Source organism: Pogona vitticeps, chromosome 3 (assembly GCF_051106095.1).
Source record: "Pogona vitticeps strain Pit_001003342236 chromosome 3, PviZW2.1, whole genome shotgun sequence".
In the NCBI taxonomy this organism is placed as follows: Eukaryota; Metazoa; Chordata; class Lepidosauria; order Squamata; family Agamidae; genus Pogona; species Pogona vitticeps.
In genome coordinates, this window is record NC_135785.1 from 44,824,515 (window position 1) to 44,845,121 (window position 20,607).

General features: G+C 42.0%; 1 protein-coding gene across 2 annotated transcripts in view; it reads right to left on the reverse strand.

Moving 5' to 3' along the window:
• Positions 1 to 20,607, reverse strand: part of KY (kyphoscoliosis peptidase) — a 37,225-nt gene continuing 16,618 nt past the window's right edge. For both annotated transcript variants that reach the window (XM_072995857.2, XM_020786410.3), the window contains 6 exons: positions 17,462 to 17,544; positions 15,159 to 15,267; positions 13,808 to 13,925; positions 4,605 to 4,793; positions 2,070 to 2,260; positions 1 to 1,251 (listed from right to left, as the gene is read on the reverse strand). In XM_072995857.2, the coding sequence (XP_072851958.2) occupies positions 347 to 1,251; positions 2,070 to 2,260; positions 4,605 to 4,793; positions 13,808 to 13,925; positions 15,159 to 15,267; positions 17,462 to 17,544 (1,595 nt within the window). In that variant the 3' untranslated portion in view covers positions 1 to 346. The remainder of the gene's footprint in view (positions 1,252 to 2,069; positions 2,261 to 4,604; positions 4,794 to 13,807; positions 13,926 to 15,158; positions 15,268 to 17,461; positions 17,545 to 20,607) is intronic.

Genomic DNA, 20,607 nt, shown 5'->3' on the forward strand with positions numbered 1-20,607 from the left:
TTTTTGTTTAACGCACTCATTCAAAATCACTTTGGGAATTTATGTCCCAGAAATAGTAGTGAGATTGATGTGCTCAGATGCCACTTTAATGTGCTAAGTACATAGCATATGAATCATTAGTTTGAAATTATAAGCAAAATTGTGTCTTGATTTTACATAGGTTTGGAAGCTACATTTCATACTAACTTCATTACCTAATATCAATGAAAGACAATAAAGAAATTTTGCTGTTGCTTCAAAATTTGTCACCCAAATTTAGGATGAAAGACTTGATGTGATTGTGTTTATATATGTATATAAAATGTCACTGCTTAATTGGGCAGATGAGAACAGTAGGAGTGGTCTCTTACTGTGGCTCTACTTCATATTTCAAAATGTGTGAGTAGAACTTGTGGTTAGCATTCTCCAGCACCATCACATATATCTCTGCACAACCAGAAGTGCTGCAAGATCCTTCCCAGTAACCATCCTTACTCAGAGATAAGGGGCAGGTTTTCTCACACTGTACAAACGCCTTGGTGATGCTATGAAGCTTGAGCTTGAACTTGATGATACGGTTGGCTGGTAGCAACCCAGCTAAAGGCTCTATGAGTTCATAACCTTCTGTCCACTTGCTATAATTCTGGGGGAACATGGGCCACTTAACCTCACTGTTTGAGCAACAGATGAGGTAGTTGAAGATATAGTTATAATTTCCAGAATCAGATTTTTTCTTAGCAAAAATTTTGAAAGCAAAATTTCCAGCATGGGGAAGATGAATCTTAAAGTCTAACTGGTTCCCTTGACAAACCTGCAAGATATGTCGTCTTCTTATGTCTTCAGTCAGACTTATGTCATCTGAATGCAGTGAGGCTAAAACGCTCAAGTCTTTGCTGAGAATGAAGCTGAAGTCACAGCGCCCATCGTTGGTATGAATGATAGGGTCTTTTTTTGAAGGTCTGAGGAATCCTTGCCTCTCTGTGAACCAGCTGGGACCAACAGGCTGATAGAGCTCCTTTGGAAAGCAAACACTCCTGTCTACAGAAGCGCACTCTACAATGTATTCCAGCACAAAATTGTAGACTTCATCTGAGCCTTTGGATGGCTTGGCGTAGATCTGTAACTTGTGACTCCCTGTCTTCTGTGGATAAAGCTCCAGATTCATTCCGCTCCTCTTCAAAGTCATCAAACTATATTCCTTTGCCCCTTTCAATTCAAACATGAACAGCATTGGGGAACGGCTCTCCACCATTACTGCTACTTTTCCATTTACTGTGACATGCAAATAAAGAAGGCTGGTTAGGATGTTTCCTCCTATTTACTCAAAAGCACAAATCAATCAAAAGCCCTGTAGAAAATGACCTGAAGAATTGAATATCCTGCTGTATTGTCAATCATTTTGGCAGTGAAAGGGAGAATATTATGGTTGGCTGGTTAGAATTTGTCAGGCTTCTGTCAGCTCTAAATTCAGAATAAATAACAAGTAGGTTGAAGGGTGCGGAGGTTTCAGTTTGGGATACTTGTTTGCTTCTATTTTATTATGAATGCAATAGGACTGCTCATCATTCTGGGAAAAGATGAAAGCACACATGGCTTTCAGATACAGCTCAAGCTGCCTGCACTTTTGACTACATTGCCTTAGAAGCTGTCAGTGTTCAAAGAAAGCTCAGAGTTCAAAAGACAGGATTCCAAAATGAGGTGCTTCGTTCTACTGTTAGGCTCTGCAACGACTCTGAAGAGAGTAGCTGGGAGCTTCAGAAACCCAGTGTACTTTGTATACTCACATATGATAGTCAATCACATACTCCTCACACCCGTTTCCGAACAATTTTTTGCATTCATTTCAAACTAATATAAAAATGTTAGGGACTGATGCAATCTGATAATTTAGCAATACTCTGGATTTTGCATATTGTGGGTCTGAAACATGAGCAGTAGCACAGAACTACCATAGAGCTAATATTTGAAAAGTAATAAAGCGCCAGCCAAATTCCTAAACTTGGCTGTCTTAATTTTTTTTTTCCTGCCCCAACACTGGAACTGTTCCTTATGATAATATTGGCATGTGGCAGGAGGCTGTATGACAGTACCTGTTTGAATAATTGGTGTTTCCGGATGGGCTGCCAGCAATCCCATTTTGTAAAAGTCACTCTTGTATAGCATGTTGCTCTCAAACTGTTTCAGTGTCACAGTTGGTTTGAGAAGCTGCCAGTTGCTGTTGTCTGGAAAATGATTATTTATAAAGAGGGCAGGGTGAGTGAGGAAGTAAAATTCGTTGTATCTGGAACAAGAAGGGAGAAATTAGTACGTCACTAGCAATACACATGATTCTCAGAGTTTCAGCCTCATACCAAAGCTAATGAGGAGGCTGGAAACCTGGGCATACTTAGTCTCACCAGAATCTTTGGAGACTTCTTCTAAATATACAAAATTAGGACTGGCTGATAAAAATCACAGTGGGGGTTCTAGAAAGCAAGATCTGAGGTTTGCACACTATTGTGAGTAAGGGATATGGGATTGGAGTTAATCTGTTTGTCCTTGCTGTCCCTGATAGTGTACTGAGTCGGTCCAGAAAAATATCCCAATATGACTAATATGTTCTGTAGTGCAGCTGATTTGAGACATGAGATCAGCAAGATATTGGAACATGGCATAATTTTCTAGGATTTCAAGGCAGAGGATTGAATGAGGTATGGGCTTACAATACAGTTACTTTTGAAGTCTTGTTATATGCCATCACATTCTACGGGGTTTCCAAATGAATAATACAGAATAGCAAGGTAACACTAGTCTAAAGACTCCAATCTGGACAGAATTATATCTCAAAAATCACTTGTGCTAGTGAATCCAAATGTGGGAACTTTATGATGCTAAGGAAGTAAATTTGCTCAAACTTTCTGATTCATTTTGTATAATTCAAATTCTGCATTAGTAGTAGCAGGTGGAATTTCACAGGACACTTCAGTTTTCATCCTTGCTGACTTCTCAGATTTTACTAAGTGCTGTCCATGCTGTCAAGCCTACTTTCCCTCCCCTTTAGGGCTAAAAACCTTGGTCTAAAAAACAAACACTGGGTGGAGGCTGTAAGAGTGCTAAATTCAACTAATTATACACAAAAATATACATGACGTTTTTAAAATGCAGATCATAGGTAGAGAAGTTGCTTAGCACATTGTGTGACAGGAAAATCATGTTAGTATATTCCCTGCATATTTAAGGGATGTTATCATATATAAATGATGCATTGTCTTGAGCAATAAATGATCACCAGCATGCTCTGTAAAATAATTTTCAGTAATAGCTAAAACTTTTCAGCCGTCTTATTTCTACAGAGTTGTAACCAGAGTAGAGATGGGTATGAAGCACTTCATGTGGGTTCTTTTCATTCCCTTCCCCCCAACAACTCCCCCACTCACTAGCCAGCATGCGCTGCTCATTCCCTTTCCATCACATGATCTTCCAGTCCTGGCAGGAGCATGGACTTCCCTTCTGTGCATCCTCCGGCAGCTGCCCACTGCTCACAGGCAATGCTGTAGGAATCCCTGCCCCGCCTCTTCATCTGAGTGGACGGCTGCTAGAGGAGGCAGAAAAATGAAGTCTGTGCTCCTGCCAGAACTGGGAGATTGTGTGATGGGGAGGGAATGAGCAGCACACACTGGATGGTAAGTGGGGGAGCTGGCAGAGGGGGGAGAAGAGAATGTGTGGCACCTTTGGTGCCATGCTGATGACGTAAGACAATTCAGCACAAAGTGCTTTGTGCCCATCTCTAAACCAGAGCAGGCCTATCAGAGCTCTGACATATGGTACCAAACCTTAGAAGGTACAAAAATGTACTGATGGAAGACTGTGAAACCACCTTCAGAAACACATAGACTGCGTCCTGCTGGTCCTCCTCGTACAGAAGAAAAGATGGGCAGGCCACTGCACATATTTTCCTCTCCATTTTGCCATCAGTTCCCCACAGGTGCCACTCTCTTATGATCTGAGCTTAACCAATGGGACAGTGATGTTCCAGGTGCCAAGACTGCTAGTCACAACTCTGCATTGCTAGGAAAGCAAATGAAAGCTTGAGAAATATCCATGGCAATAGTATCAAGAAAAGTGTGGGAGGGAACCCACTTTCTGTGGGACCAATTCTCTTTTGGGGTGGGGAAAAGGCTCTTTGCTGTTATCCCCTGAAATCTTCAAGATACAAAACATGAAAGAGTGGGGTAATTGGCTGTTATGATGATTTCAGTTCATAAGAACTTCAGTGCACAATGCTTAAGTATGTTTTAAAATCTGAAATCTAGCTTTTTAAATTAAAAAAAGTGAGCAAATAATGTTGGCTGGAGTCCTATTGCTGTTTGCACATGGCTTGAGTAACTTATTGCAGTTAACTGTGGCTAATTGTTGAAGTGCCAGGGAATATTTTGTTTGTGCCACTGGGTTGTGTGACTAGGCATGCAACTGAGATGCACCCCAAACACTTTATTGATTAGTCATAATTAGCTGCAGCAAGTTATGCAAACCTTACACAAATCCGAATAGGGCTGTGGCCATTGTATCTTGGGAGGATAAGAAGTCAAACAAAATACCTTCTTTTCATGCCCTGTATGGTGGTGCTGGTGGTGATAAAACTGTACCTGAAAGTAAATTTGCTGAAACAGTCATCAATGGAGCCACTCCCCCATGTGCTGTCCACCAGATGCCACCGTCCATCAAGGTAAACAGCATTCCAAGCATGGTCATAGTCTCCTGTAAAGGTCTGCCCAGCCCTGTAGCCATGGCCTTTGCAATAACCAGACAAATTCATACACTGCACTCCTGCAATGCTGAGAGGGACAAAAGAATGAAATGTTGCTTGCTTGCTTTTTTCATTAAAAAAAACCCAGACATTTTAAAATATTTTTCATACTCATCTTAAGAGACTTCTACAATACACTTCCAAAAACATGGTTATTTTTCTACATTATTTATTATCTTTGTATATTACTAATATTAAATATGCATCAGTCATTTTCCCCCTTCTTACTGACGTGTCTTATACAGGATGTAATGTTGGGACCAGAGTGTTCGTCAATAGGCTGCAAACTATTTTGTACTTGATCCTCTATAGCAAGGGCTATACATCTTTAGTTTCTAGCCCAAGCCTTTTTTAAAAGGGATTCTGCAGAAGCGGTCTGGCATTCCTCTTTTCACATTGAAACTGTCAATATGTCTGTTCCCTTAAGTAACTTCCCTGTAAGTCTCTACCTGTCAGTCAGTAATGCTGTATTTCTCACTTTGGCTGTTTTTCCTTCCTATCCCTAAACCACATTAAGGGGGATGTTATCGAAGATGGCTCTCTCTATAATCATTCAGCTCCTCTGTTCATAAGCTCTGTCAGTTAGTCCCACTGCTCACGTGTAGCTGTGAATGGACTCTAATCCTGTTACGCCCTGAGGAAATCATAGAAATGTAGCAAGTAAAGATGTTCTGTTTGAGTGTCTTGTTCGAGTTAGATTACAGTAATGTGTTCACGGGGCCTGCCCATGAAGACAGTCTGGGAGCTATATCTAGTCTGGAATGGGGCTGTGAGGCTTTTAATGGGAACTGTCCATTCAGTGCATATTATAACTCTCCTTCAGCTTCCTTTACCCCCAAATTGCCTCCAGGTTTAATTTACATTTTGGCTTGGGTCTTTTAAATCTCCCCCACTCTGGCTGCCTTGCACTGGTTGCCCATCCGTTTCCGCATTGACTTCAAAGTGTTAATGATTACATATAAAGCCCTAAATGGTTTGGGACCTCACTATTTGGCAGATCGTCTTCTTCCACCTAGATCTACCCGAAACACCCGATATAGCCAGCAGGGACGGCTGAGGGGCCTGATGCCAAGGGAGGCCCGGAAGGAAAAAACAAGAAACCGGGCCTTCTCGGCGGTGGCCCCTCGGCTGTGGAACACTCTCCCAACCGAAATTCGGCTGGCACCCTCGCTGGGTGTCTTCAAAAGCCAGTTAAAAACTTGGCTATTCGAGCAGGCCTTCCCTCCAGTCAATTAAGTGACTTCTATTTTTTTTTTGCCATCTTGATAATGTATTATTTGGAATTAATCACTATAATTGTATTCTTTATGATTTTATATATGTTATATTGATGTGTATTTATCTATGTAAGCTGCCCTGAGTAGCTTGTCTACAGAGGCGGGGTAAAAATCTAATAAATAAATAAGTATAAATAAATAAATCAGGAGTCAGCAATTGTGGCCATTCAGATGTTGTTAGCATGCAATCCCCTTTTAGCTCTAGACAGCACAGCCACTGGTGAAGGACTGTGGGAGCAGTCGGTGCAGAAATGTATGGAGAGCCCACACTGGCTCACCCCATTTTAAAGACTTCCAAGATTTGACTCCAGTATACAGTGGTGCCTCGCTTAACGAGCGCACCGTATAACGATTAAATCGCATAGCGATCCGTTTTTTTGGATCGCTAATGCGATCGCACAACGTTTTTCCTATAGGGAAAAATTCGCTTTGCGAAGACCGGTAAGCGTTTCGCTTACCGATCTTCGCAAAACGCCCCCCGCCGATCAGCTGTTCGGCGGCCAAAATGGCCGCCGGAAGCCGGGAAATGGCCTAAAATGGCCGCGCGCAGCGTTTTCGCGCCCTTGTTAAGCGAGGCGAGGGCGCGAAAATGGCTGCCGGCCATGAAGAAGCTTCGCTGAACGCTGAGTATTTGCCCTATTTGGAACGCATTAAACGATGTTTAATGCGTTCCAATGGAAATCGCTGCCCCGTTCAGCTTTGCTTCAGCATAGCGAAGGTTAATCCGGAACGGATTAACCTCGCTATGCGAGGCACCACTGTATTTCAAGAGCTGCCTTTCTCCATATGAGCATGCCTTTTCTATAAATCAGAGGTCTTGCTTTGTGTTCCAGCTCCTTCTGAGATAAAGCATATAGTCGCTGGAAAGAGTGACATATCTGAGTGACATCCAGGATTTGGAACAGGTTCCTGCCCACTTCACTGCCTGCTCAAGACAGAAATATTACGATGCTTGATGGAACCCTGATGTTCTCAGGAGTCTTTAGGGGCAAAAAACCCATCAAAAACCAAGGTGAGAGGAGGACACCAAAACAGCCCACTCAGGACCCAGTGTCCTTCTTGTCCCTGGGATACTGTCTGACTGCTGGAGGGAGACAAGGATGGGGAATGGAATGGAGTACAGTACAGTGGGGTCTTGACTTAAGAACGGCTTGAGTTAAGAACATTTTGACTTAAGAACCACTCTCATAGGAAAATATTGACTTGACTTAAGTACTTAGATTTGAGTTAAGAACTGAAAAAAAACCACGTGGGAGGCAGGGAAAGTGCAAAATGTGAACTTTCAGTTAACTGTTGGCCAGTGAAAAGGGTGCCTGTCTGCTTCCTCACTCCTCCCAGCGTTTAGAGAGTGGATTGGGAGACAGTCTTTGGACTGCCTGGTCCTGTACTGCCTGGACTGTCTTTTCCCTGCCTTCCCTGAACCTTTCTTGACCTAAGAAAAAAAGGAAACAAAATATCCCCCTCTAGTGGTTGAAGGCGGAATAGCAGCTTCCCATTAGTTTCTATGGACGGAAAAGAGCAGATACGGATCAAATGGTTTTCAATGCATTCCTATGGGAAATGCAGATTTGACTTGAGAACTTTTTGACTTGAGAACCGCCTTCCAATACGGATTAAGTTCTCAAGTCAAGACCCCACTGTATTGGAGAAAGGGCATGGTAGGCAGGCACAGTAAATAAGAGCACCGCATATGGCAACAGTTCCTTGTGGATCTCATTGCCTTACATTGGTGTGATTATTATTTTTTTTGGTAAAAAGTGATCTGTTTTAGATTCCATTTTATTTTTCTCTCGTTTATATTATATAACTTGGTAGGCCATGATGATTAACTGGCTGCTGAGAGAAGGGCTTTTAACAGATTGGTGCTGTGCTCTTTTTTAAAAAGCCATATAAAGCCATTTAAAGTGACTTTTAATACAGCAGCCTTTTTATTCAGTAGTGTTACACCTTGGGTAATCGTATTTTAACATGATAACCTTTTGCATATTTTTACCTGTATCTGCTCTTCTATATTTTTATCTGTATCTGTTAATTTTGTGGTGAGCTGCCTTGGATTCCAGTTCTGGAAAAAAGGCCTAGAGCTGGCAGAAAGGCAGCATATTAAGGCAAGCAAGCAAGCAAGCAAGCAAATAAATAAATTACAAAAGGGCAGAATATAAATCAGTCAATCATCATCATCACAGCCCATTCTGCGTAGTAGTATAAAGATCGTCTAACCAGTAACACTTCATCAATAAAAAGCAAGTGCCTAGCAGAGGGACATGAAACGCTGCCTCAATGCTTAACCAAGCCAGTAGCTTGAATAGCGTGATGGTAGATAAAATTAAATTTGTGGCAACATGGATTGAAAGAAACAATTGGAATTGATTGCAGACACTGATATAATCATTGCAGACAGTTCAGGGAAAGCATCTGCTCAATGCACGGAGATGATTAAAAGCAAATAAGATGTTAGCCCATGTTCCAAAGGGAAATAGAAAATAGCCTGCAAAACGTTGTAAATTAGAATGGTATTACGTGAATGGCATGACCTTCTCTTCAATACGGTAGGCAGATTTGGTCACTTCAGTGTGAATAAAGTCGAGAGAAAAAGAACAAAAACACAGAGTGCTGGGGGAAGTGTGTGAGGGAAAAGAATGATTTCAGCCAGACCTATGAAAAATTGGGAGAACTTTGTTCAATCAAGTGCGTGGCTGGAGAGAAGGCAAGTCTACGTAATTAATGAAAGAAGAAAGTGGCCACTTGGTTGCAGGGCTAGTTCCATCCTATAAGGAACTAGTCCAGCCCAGTTCCTTCTCATAATTTATATGACTAGGTCAGTGCAACAATCTCTGATTAAACTACTGAAATATAAACATTCTTGCCTGTTGCCATTTTCTGCTGCCAAGTGGGAGTTTGGTTCGCCAGCCAGAGCTGCCCTTAGTCAATTAACTTTGCTGTTGCAAATTGTGGGGTTGCCAACTCAGACAGCTGCCCAAGTCAGCGAAGCTCCGGAATTCTGATCAGCTCTTGCCCGTGTAAGCCAAACTGGCAGCTCCACTTTGTTTTTTTTAATAAAATGTATTGTAATGAGATGGGGTGGTGGGCGATAATAATATTGACATCAACAATGGGGAGTGATGGTGTCTTGTCAACCCCATTTGTTTCCAAGTCTATTTTTGTCTTTTAAAATGATGGGGGCAAAAGGGGTGGTAGTGGTGATTGCCAGTGTTGAGTTCTTTCAGAGATTTTATTATCCTCTATGAATGTCCTTCATCTCCTGAATGTAGTCAGATCCTTGGCAGAATTGCCAAGTCAAGCAGCTGTCAGAGCAGAAACACCACCACCTGTCTCATTGCTCTTGGACTCCACTCAAATGTGCACATCAGAACGTGTAACAGGATGTGGAAATCTTAGGTATGAGAGGCCCAGCCAACCCTGAAAATCCTTGTCCCTAAAACGGATTAGACTTGCAGTGTTAGTTTATCACTGGAAACATGTGGCTTTCCACATTCAAGGAAGGGGGAACTCTTGACTTTCTAGCTGAGTCTCCCCCCAGCTGTGCTGGACAGAGTGGATTGGGGTTATAGTCCAACAACATCTGGAGGGGTAGATGTTCCCCAGCCCTATGCACTTCCTCCACTATCACTGTTTTGGATGGCTTAAAGAAGAGTATAACAGCTGTCCAGATCAAGTAGCAAATTGCAGACTTGGGTTTCCTCTGCCTAAAATCCCACGATCCAGCAAGCACAGCTAAATGCAAGAGACATGTATTTGAAATAACAGGGTGCCTTTGAGTATATTCAGATCCTAGGAATTTGTTATCCATGCCAGAACTGAACTAAGCTCAGAGCTATTTCAGCAAAACAAAACAGAAAAAAAGCCATTGTTGGTTATCTCAGGCATCGTTCATTTCAGCAGCTTTAGAGAGAAAAAGTCATACTGTTGTTATATTTGAGAGTTGGAAGTTCTTGTTAATCTACACAATATCTCATAGTGATCCATCAGTAGATCTAGATCTACATTCTACCTGCTCTTTAACTTCGTGTAAAGTATGACCTAAAACTCAATTGCTATTAACAACTGGAACAGACCCCCTGAACCAATGGGATTTACATAAGTGTTGATTTGCCATTTAGCAATTGATCCAATGATAGGGACTAGTAATTGGATTTAGGCTAAAAGGATAAAATAAAGAGTGAGTGGAGAACCTGTTTGCTACCTGAAATTTATCACTGATAATGAAAGCACAAATTATAGGTAATTAGTATTGCCAGCCTGCTCTTGGCAGGCCACCGTATAGTTTTATTTTACAGTCATCATATGTAAAAGTCATCAGAGCTTTTGATCCTGAATGATAGTGTTCGATTGTGAATGCCTTCAGAGTAGTCACAAACCTAGGAAAATATCACCTTTTCACCCATGCCTTACTGATTATGTATTTGACACAAGCATTTTGCCTTCATGAAAATGTAACTAGTGTTGGTATATTAAACCATATTCAAAGAGAATCTAGACTTGTGAGTGGTGAAAAAAGCTTCCATCTAACCCCAAATGAGGATTTCCCCCTAAATTTGCAGCACCGATATGTTGCTGCTTGAAGATACTTGTTTTTTGGGGCTTTGCAATATAACCACAGGCAGTCAGGGATCTGTAGAGAATGCTGAGGTAGATAGCTAGAGTTGGCCATGTGGTGTCATAAGGCTCTGCGAGTCCTGCTGCCCCCTCTCCCCAGATGAGGAGCCTTCAGGCTGAGGAGCACTCAAGGAATAATTTCATGGCTTCCAGCTTGATTTCATCACAACAGCTTTTATTAAAGGCACAGATTCATCCTCATTTACCCCTCCCTCCCCATTCCTAGAGGGCTGGGTTTCTGGAACTAACCACCTGGGCACAGTTGGGGTCTCTGAAAATCCAGTTCTTCATTAAAGAGGGTGCAATATCCAGCCTTATCTGCTTAGTATGCTTAGCAACCAGCGCCCTGGCCCAACAAGTCACATCTGGCTTAACATCTCTAAAAAGGTAAAGGTAAAGGTTCCCCTTGACAATTTTTGTCCAGTCGTGTTCGACTCTAGGGGGCGGTGCTCATCCCCGTTTCCAAGCCATAAAGCCAGCGTTTTGTCCGAAGACAATCTTCCGTGGTCACATGGCCAGTGCGACTTAGACACGGAACGCTGTTACCTTCCCACCGAAGTGGTCCCTATTTATCTACTTGCATTTGCATGCTTTCGAACCGCTAGGTTGGCGGGAGCTGGGACAAGCGACGGGAGCTCACTCCGTCGCGTGGATTCGATCTTACGACTGCTTGGTTGTAACATCTCTATGTACACGTTTTAGCAACAACACCTCTAGAGAGATTTCCCCTTTTGAGTTCCCTGACTAAAACCCACCCACCACCTATATCCACCGTCGCCCTCTTCCTCACTTTATTCACCCACAGATCTACTTCCCAGCCCAGCTGTCCCTATGCATTATCTGGGCAGTCACCAAGATTGAGCCCAAGGAGCATACCATCAGTGGACATTCCTTTTTAAAAGTTTTCCAGGGTTAACTCCCTGGGCACTGAGGTCCCAGTTGACTTCACTGGGGTCTCTGAAAGTTCAGGTCTAGAGAAGCAGGTAAGAAATATGAGTGCTGATCTGGGACACAGCCCTTCCAGGGAGGAATGGTAAAGGCAGGCGATGAGGGCTGGGTTCCCTGGTGGTCCTCCCCCTAGAGCCTCCTTTGCCAAGATTGTTGCTGCTTGCATCTCCAGTAATCTCTAAGGTGGGATTGGTTAGGAGTCACAGCTCCTGTCAGGCAGTGAGGACATCAAGGTTGGGGTGGTGCTGGATCAGCTGGGGGCTGCATTGCCAGAGCCTCAGATCCCCAAACCTTTCCCCAGGCAAATGGGTTGAGTGGAAGGAGGTGGATCCACTTGTCCTCTATTCCTGTTTACACTTCTGCAGAGGCACAGAAGATGGAGTCCCAGTGCTCGATTGCCCTCCCTTCATTCAATGTGGTTGACAATGACCTTTGCAACTCCAACCCTCTAATTCCCATCATTGTGCCCCCCTCTAGCTGTCCCACATCAGGTTGGTGGCCTTTCCTCCACCTGTCGTGTAATATCCCTATTGGCTAGGGGTCTGGAGATTCGCTGTCTCCTAGGCTCTTATCTTGTGGGACACATCTTTTGCATTGCCCTCCTATTAAAGGGGGCCAGGCTGAGGAGAAGGAACCCATCTCCAGCCTAAATCTCTCAGTTTTATATGCTCTTCCATTTTCAGTGTTTACCAGCATTACATGGCAAGACTTTTGCCTGATTCTACCATAGCTGTACATTAATAACTGTGGCAGAATGTGTAGAAGGGACTGTATCCACATCCCATCAAACAAATACAGTAGATACAGTAGATTGACCAAACATACTGGAATTTCAACAAAACAAAAATCCCAGGGTGTCTCCTCAGTCTGCTGCAACTAATTCATTGCCTTCCAAGACTGGCTCAGCAGATAAATATTATTCTTAAAATTGTACCTATGACTAATGTTACTGTTTACTTTGCATGGGTGACAGCAGTTCCCAGAGGAACAATTTTAAAAACAACAACACAGAACTCTTTGCTGACTGTAAATGTCAGTTATTAGGGATATATAGATTTTCAATAGCTAAAGTTTATATTGGAAGAAGGCTCGACTCTGGACTTAATGAAGGCCTGACTCATTCCAAACACAAAAAGCAGGGGTTTCTACCCCAATACCAGTTGTATTTCATTTTTTAAAGCAAAACTTATAGGTTAATCTTACTTTGGACAGGATTGGCTGGATGCCCACTATCATGAGCAGTGATGTGGGAATGTACAGGAAATCTTGCAAATGCAAATGGAAAATTGCAGCAAGGTTTTCCTTCACTGGGCAAGATTACAACAGTTTTTGTGCCTTTTTTGCAGTTGCCCTCCCCATATAAGTTTTTTTTAATGTGCAAAACATAGAAGCCAACCCTCCCATTAATGCTGCTACTGACTAAAAAGTGCTGGTCTTTTTGCTCTTGTGAAAGGGTGAAAAATCTCACAATGGATGACCATTTTTTCAATGGGTTGTCTTGATGCTTCAAGATACCCTTTTTCTGTGAGGTGAGAAATATTGTATGGAAGTGAAAACAAAACGTCTGAGGAAGTGGATTTGTCCACGAAAGCTCACATTAAAATATAACAGTTAGTCTTTAAGATATCACAACATTTTTGTTTTCTTTATTTTGTTTTTGCCTGACATGTTAGCACAGAGGAGCCTGGCTACTTCTTCTAGAACACCCACAATGGATGAGTCAGCATTACTTCCTTAGCAGTGAAGGATATGTGCACAGACAAATCCCAGCCATGTATCTGATAAAGCAGCAAAGTGGTGTTCTAGCTGTCAGGGGCATTTGCAGAGAATGTAGCCATGCACAGTGTGGGGTCCTTCCTAAAGTGTTTTGCAGGTGGGATAGGGATAGCACGGGGCAGAGTGTACTCTTCAGGCCTGTTGTTCTTTTAACCTTCAGATACTCCCGGCAAAAGCATAGAGCCTCCTCTAACTAAATTATCCCCATGTACTCATCTGCCATTATGTTAATGCAATGAGAGCCTCAGCAGATGGCGCAAAGTAAATTATGGGGGGAGGGGAGCAAAATTGACCTTTTGAGGACTTGCTGCTGTTCCACAGCACAGCTTCAAAATGATGTTTCACATGCTGGCTGGTGTAAGCAGAGGCAGAACTGGTACAGGCGATGGGTCAACTTAATCTTTGAATATTTCTGAACACGATGTACCTGCACATTTGTTCAAAAAGTCCGGCATACCCCTCACAAATGGTCTTTCCACTCTGAAGGACATCTTTGGGCTTGAAAGACTGCTTGTCTTTGTTATAGAAACCTACAACATCATATTCTGGAGGAACAAAAGTGAATGTTCAGAGACAGGTGTAAAGGAAAGAAATGGAAAATTAACAACATTAACTGTGCTAAAGGGATATCTTTACCTGTTAGAATCCAGCAGACCGTACATACCTAGAAACTATTCACACATACTAACGGGAGTACTGGATGTTACTGTTATATTTGCTTTTAAGGCCTTAGAATACTTTAGGGGTGGACAGATCTACCAATTTTGGTTTCTCCAGTTTCTCCAGTCTTAATTATGTTTTCTATAATTTCTGCATTGCTTTACATTTCATATGAATTTCTATAAATTGAAAATAGCCAATAACTAATTGATGTTCACACAAGATTTGTGTGAGATTTGCTGATTCCAGCTAAGTGATGAGGTACCCAGGGTGCATCTTAATTGCACAATCAAACGTATGACCAAGCATATGACCAAGCCCAATTTATCAGTTGGGTGCAATTAGTCATGATAAGTTAGGCAAAGCTTATGCGAACACTAATAAGATTCTAGTCATTGTGTTTTGTGTATTATATTCTTGAGTGCATGTTTTTCGGTGGCAGAAGTGCATAACAAAATGTTGAACACTGTAAATACCAATGGAGGACTGGATTTCAGTTCATGCATTGGTTCACAGGAGGCTATTTGGGGTGAATGAAAGTTAAAGTGTCACTACTGGGTAGAGCAGGGCCCTTGAAAAGATCCTCATTAGCAACAGCTGACTCGATAGCACAGACAGAAGGTACCCATGTCGCTTGGTCATCTCCTAGTCTTCCATATTTGGTGACCTTCTACTTAAATTGGTGCATTTGGAGTACTTGAATACATTTGAATACAATTGAATACATATAATCATGACTATATTTGAATGTGTTAGCTTAAATTTATTTATGCAAATTCAGTCCAACATGTACTCCTTTTTGGTGAAGCAGCTGTAATCACCCAGTTTCTTTTCCTGCATGGAGGCAGATCTGAGGAAGCATATTGATTCTTTGAGACTGCAGCTATCATCCTGAGACTTGGTAACCCTACGAGACGGTGAGACTACCAATCATATTTAGGCCTTACTCTTTATTTCTCACAGAAAAAAAAAACTTCTCAGCATGCTCTTTTCTTCACATGCTCTGTCCTTATATTGCTGACATAGCACATAAAATAAAACTGGAGTCTTAGAAAGACAGTACAAGGCGCACTATAGTTCAACACAGATTCAAGAAAGTTGCAGAATTCTCTGCTTACCTATATGGTGGCAAATCCATGTCCAAATGGCTCTCACCTTTTCCAGGTCTGTATGTGTTACACGGAGTAATGTTTTCACAAGTTCCTCTACACTGTTCTTGGCAGTCACCTGTATTAGAAGACGTGAACAGATTTCTGGTTTTAATTAGACAGCACTCTTCAACCAAGTTGTCTCTGTGGCCTCCCTATTAAAGTCAGAGGAGTTTGGGCATCTGTCTCCCTTTCCATCACTTGGTATATCCATTGGTTTGCTTCCCATAATACAAATTAACATGCATTGGGGTAGACCACCTCAGGGGTAGGGCCCCTTGAATGAGCATGCTACTGCCACTGAAATAGCAGCAAAACCAGTATTTTTCATTTAGAAACAAGCTGCTGCAGGGCCAAAGATCCTTTGAAACAAGTCAAACACTCTCCATACACTGTGTTTAAATAACTTAATTGCTGTTCTGTTGCTGTTGTAGTTACACAGCTCAGTAGTACTGTAGCTTCTTTTCTGCAGGATGACTGTTCTTTTTGCTGCTGGCATCACCACAGAGCCAAAATTGAATGACAAAGAATAGCAAGGGCTGCAGAAAATAGGGCAGGGGACATGAGGTTCAAGGCCACATGTCGTTGTCCATCCTGGCTTATAGTTGCTCAGAAAAGTTTCAGTAGCACCCAGTGTGACATCACTCACTTTTACTTGACCTAGAACCCTCCAGATGTTTTCATCTGCTAACATGGCCAGCAGTGAAGAAGTCCAAAACATCTGGATGGCACCATGTTGAGGAAGACTGGCATAAGGTACTCAGAGAAAGGTTTTCCTTACCCCCCACAATGCTGTTTTTGGCAGATACTGAGTCTTATAAAACAAGTAAGCCCTTTGCAAGCTTCAAATGCACTGTTGGGCAAGGTTACTCTTTCCTATTATGTCTGTGCTCTTTGGGTATGTTCAAGCACTAACTAGCTATAATGAGATTCTATTTAAGCTGATTCCCTTCACATGGTATAACTGTTGTTAACCAGATATACTCAACCCTCAGGCCAAGGATTAGATTTTACTATCATATAATTTTCTCTGCCAGCCAATCAAGTGTTTTTTTTCCAAGGCTCTGGAAGCCACAGCTCCAGAGAGAAAGTTACTCTTGACTGTTACTGTCTTTGAATGAAATATTTAAGAAGTTGTTTAAGACAGAAGTTGCCAGTGACATTCTGCCAAAAGCAAACTGAAGAACACATTTTGGAATTCTTCCCAAAGTGAACATCTAAGGAATTGTGCAGGAAGCAAAGGAAAAAAAAGGTTGATACAATTCATTAAATTTGAAGTGAGTTAAGCAACTCTTTGGGTTGTTAGCAGCTTTTATGAAAGCAGTTCATGAAGCACATCGGGAAATTCTTTCTGAGAAAAAACAACAGAGGAATTCATAAAGAATTCAAGGGTGGGTATACTGATTTTATGTGTGCTTCTTTCTTACCATCCACATGACATTTCATTTGATGTCCTTTGGTCTCTCCTGACAGCATGGCTTATTTCAATCTCACATGGTTCCTCGGTTGGTGGCAGAGTTTAATACCATGTGACTTCCCATATCCATGCCATGTATATTAAGGAGAGCAACTACTGGGCAATCTCCAATTTACTTTTAAACTGACATCCATAGGATTGCATTACAATATGTCCTTTGAAAAGCTTGTAGCTCTGTGGAAATCCAGTTTTCACTTGACTTCCAATTCATATTTAGAATTATAAGTGATTTTGGTTTGTACTGAGCCTCATGGTGCAGTAGTTAAACTGCTGTGCTGCAGCCAAAACTGTGCTCATGACCCAGGGTTCAAGCTTAAAGCACTATGGGGCTGTATATGAGCAGCCTATGAGGCCCCATAGGAGAATATGCTCAGGGTAGAAACCAATAAGCAACAGATGGAGCTCAGAGTTGGATTAATTGGGTTATGCATTCCAAAAGGACCAGGTTATCTGAAGGTATCAAATAAGCGGGAGAGTCTTCAGCTATCAGACATCAGCAAATTGCATTTTTGAACTTGTCAGAGGTAATAAAAAGTTAGCGATTACAGAATCTGATTTGCATTCAGACCACAAGGAATTTCCCAGATTCCCAATGCGTTGTAAAATTACGTTGAATGTCAATTGTCAGAATTCCTTCTTCCAAATAGTCTTATTTTTCAGGCAAATAAATCAACACCATGCAGTGGAAGAAATAACAACAGGAGCAGGAGTCCCAGAAGCAGCGGAAGCTCATTTTGAGCTCATGATATAATTACTTTCATGATTCTTTTTTTCTTTCTTCTTCTTTTTTTATTACCTTTTTTGTGTAAGCATCCAATTTCTCAAACTGTTTCAGGTCAAAAGGCATAGATTTCAAGCATGACTTATCCCATGGGTAAGCTGGAAAGAAGCATGCAATTGAGAATAATCAGGATAGCCAAATACACACCAAAATCTATACCCACTGAGATGTCTTTTTCTGCATATCTCTTAAAAGATGCAGAAGCATCTGGCTTCATTAGGAATGGATCCTTCCACTAGGCACAAGCCACAGCAAATCTGAACTGGATCTACACTTTTCACATGTTAAGCTTTGAACAGTTTGAATTTTTATCAAAATTTAATGTGAACATAACAAAAGACCCAGTAGCAGTTTAAATGACAAATGGCATAACATGAATGAAATGATGTCTCAGATAAACCAGATGTAAAAGAGGGTGAGCTAATTTATCTGACTCTACTATGCTGCTAGGGCCCTGGTCCTCTTTTGCCACTGGCCACTAACCTTTGGTCTGAGAACTTCTTTGCAAGTTTGTTTATTTAAAATATTTTTACCCTGCCTTCCTCCTTAAAAAGGACCAAAGACAGCTTAATTAATTACATAATTAAAAGGCAATATTTAAAGCTAAAAACAATGACTAATCAAAGGTGGCTTGGATCATTAAAACACAATATTTAAAGCTGAAAACAGTAAATGTACAAATACTAAAATGGATCAAACAAATACCACTCTGAGAAATGGTAAACAAAATCAATACTAAGAAAACGTTCAAAGCAGTGAAGGCATAACAATCCATTTAAAAATCCCACTCAAGCACCAAAGAAAGCTTGCTTGACTGGAAAGGTCTTTGCCTGCTTGTTGAAAGACAGTAAAGATGGGGCCAGCCTGGCCTCCTGTGGGAGGGAGTTCCAAAGTCTGGGAAGAGCAACAGAAAAAGACCCTTTACCATGTCCCCACCAACACACCTGTGAAGGTGATGGGACTGAGAAAACGGTCTCTACTGATGATCTTAACATCTGAGCAGACTCATAATGGGATATGTGGTCCTTGAGCTAGCTTGGACCCAAGCCATTTAGGGATTTTTAGGTTAGAACCAGCACTTTGAATTGTGTCTGGGAATGGATCAACAGCCAGTGGAGAGAGGAGTTGTGTAATCCCCTTAAACAGCCCCGGCCAGCAATCTGGCTGCCAAGTTTTGAACCTGCTAAAGTTCTTACGGCTCTGCAGACCTTTCAGATCCTGGAGTTCAAGATAAATTGGCTGCTCGTAGATCCATGGTCATTGACACATAATCTTTGTTATGAATCACTTATACATCAACTCAAGAACGTAGAACCTTTGGACCTCCAGATGCTCTGCATAGGTCGTATGATCTCATACCATACAGTAGGCTGTGCTGCACAGACCTGAAGGGAGCTGTCAACCAAAACATCAGGAGTTAAAAAAACATTTTTTCCCCACATTGGGGTTTTCCTGGAAACTGGGATACAGGATTGTGCACCATGCTGGCTTTAAAAGCAGGAATAGTTCAACACTGCTAAAGTACTCCCTGCCTCTCAGTTTCAAGTTCGAAGGATTGTGCAGGCACAGCTGATGTAAGCGTGGATGCCAAAAGTCCATGTTCCAACATTCCTAAGACTTGGTTCAGCCTCATTTACAGATTGTGATTAGAGCAGAAGCAACCATAAAGAAGAGTGGGTGTGCTGTCACTTAATCTGCGGAACAGCCATCTGTCTGTCTCGAACCAGCACTCAAGCATAAGGCATCTGTCTCTTTAACAGGCTTGTTTGTTTATCTGGCCTTTTGCTGAAGAAGGCTATTACAGTGACCTAAAGAGAACTAAAGCAGATTTACGCACTTTAAAGGTTCTTGCTCTATACAGCTTAGAAAATTACTTTTTGCCATTTGGGAGCTGGGTAGTTTCTTCAAATTGGTGATCAGTTTTAGTCTTTGTCAGGCTATAACCCGAAAGGCTCCCTACAGCTACAGAATTCACAATAACTCTTGCAGTCATACACCATTGCCATTAACAGCTTGAATTGTGTACCAGGTCGCTGGCTTGAGGAACACGATGTCGAAACAAGCCTAACAATGGCAGAAGATACCCAATGTGATGTAATGGATGCAGGGATGGACTCAGGAAATCTGGGTTTGAATCCCCACTCAGCCATGGAATCTCAGGGGAGGGTGGCTTTAAGTGGCAAAACTACTGCTTACATAACTCACCTTGAAGGCCCTATTAGGGTTGCTATAAGTCAATTCTGACTACATGGTACATAATACACACAACAGTTGCAGGCTCTAGCAGTCCCCGGACAAAACATAGAATTGAAGCCTTAAATCTTAAAAATAGTGTGCTGAAGTATCACACCCACCTGCTACAAAGGAGTCTACTTTCTGCTGCTGGGGATGGGAATCAATTATGTACATCTCCCATACATTGTACCATTACAGATTGGTCCAACGTATAGCCACCACAGTAACTGACTTTGATATCTTTAGGTAAAGGTAAAGGTTCCCCTTGACATTTTTAGTCCAGTCGTGTCTGACTCTAGGGGGCGGTGCTCATCCTGTTTTTCAAGCCGCAGAGCCAGCGCTTGTCCGAAGAGTTTCCGTTGTCACGTGGCCAGCATGACTAGGGAACGCTGTTTTACCTTCCCATGGAGATGGTACCTATTTATCTACTCGCATTTGCATGCTTTTGAACTGCTAGGTTGGCAGGAGCTGGGACAAGCGACGGGAGCTCACTCCATCACATGGATTTGATCTTACGACTGCTGGTCTTCTGACCCTGCAGCACTGAGGCTTCTGTGGTTTAGCCCACAGTGCCACCACGTCCCAAATTCCCAAAACTGATATCTTTACTCAGTTACAAATGGCTGTGACTAGGAGGAGAACTTAATGGTGTTATCCACACTTGTTAATAAGTCAGCAAAATGCACTAGTCTCTATTTCCACACTAGCTGCACAGAAGCGGAAGCCCCTTCCTCTACATCTAGCATGGAAATACAGGTTTCTAGCCTTTGATCAGGATACTATTTTGGGGTGTGGTGGTGGCCACAACCAGAGCGTGGCAATGTTAATTTTAGACTATATCTTCCATATGCTGACTTGGGACTGTGCAAGACACAATATAAACAAATAACACTTCCAAGGGCTACTTATTACAAAATAGACCAGTG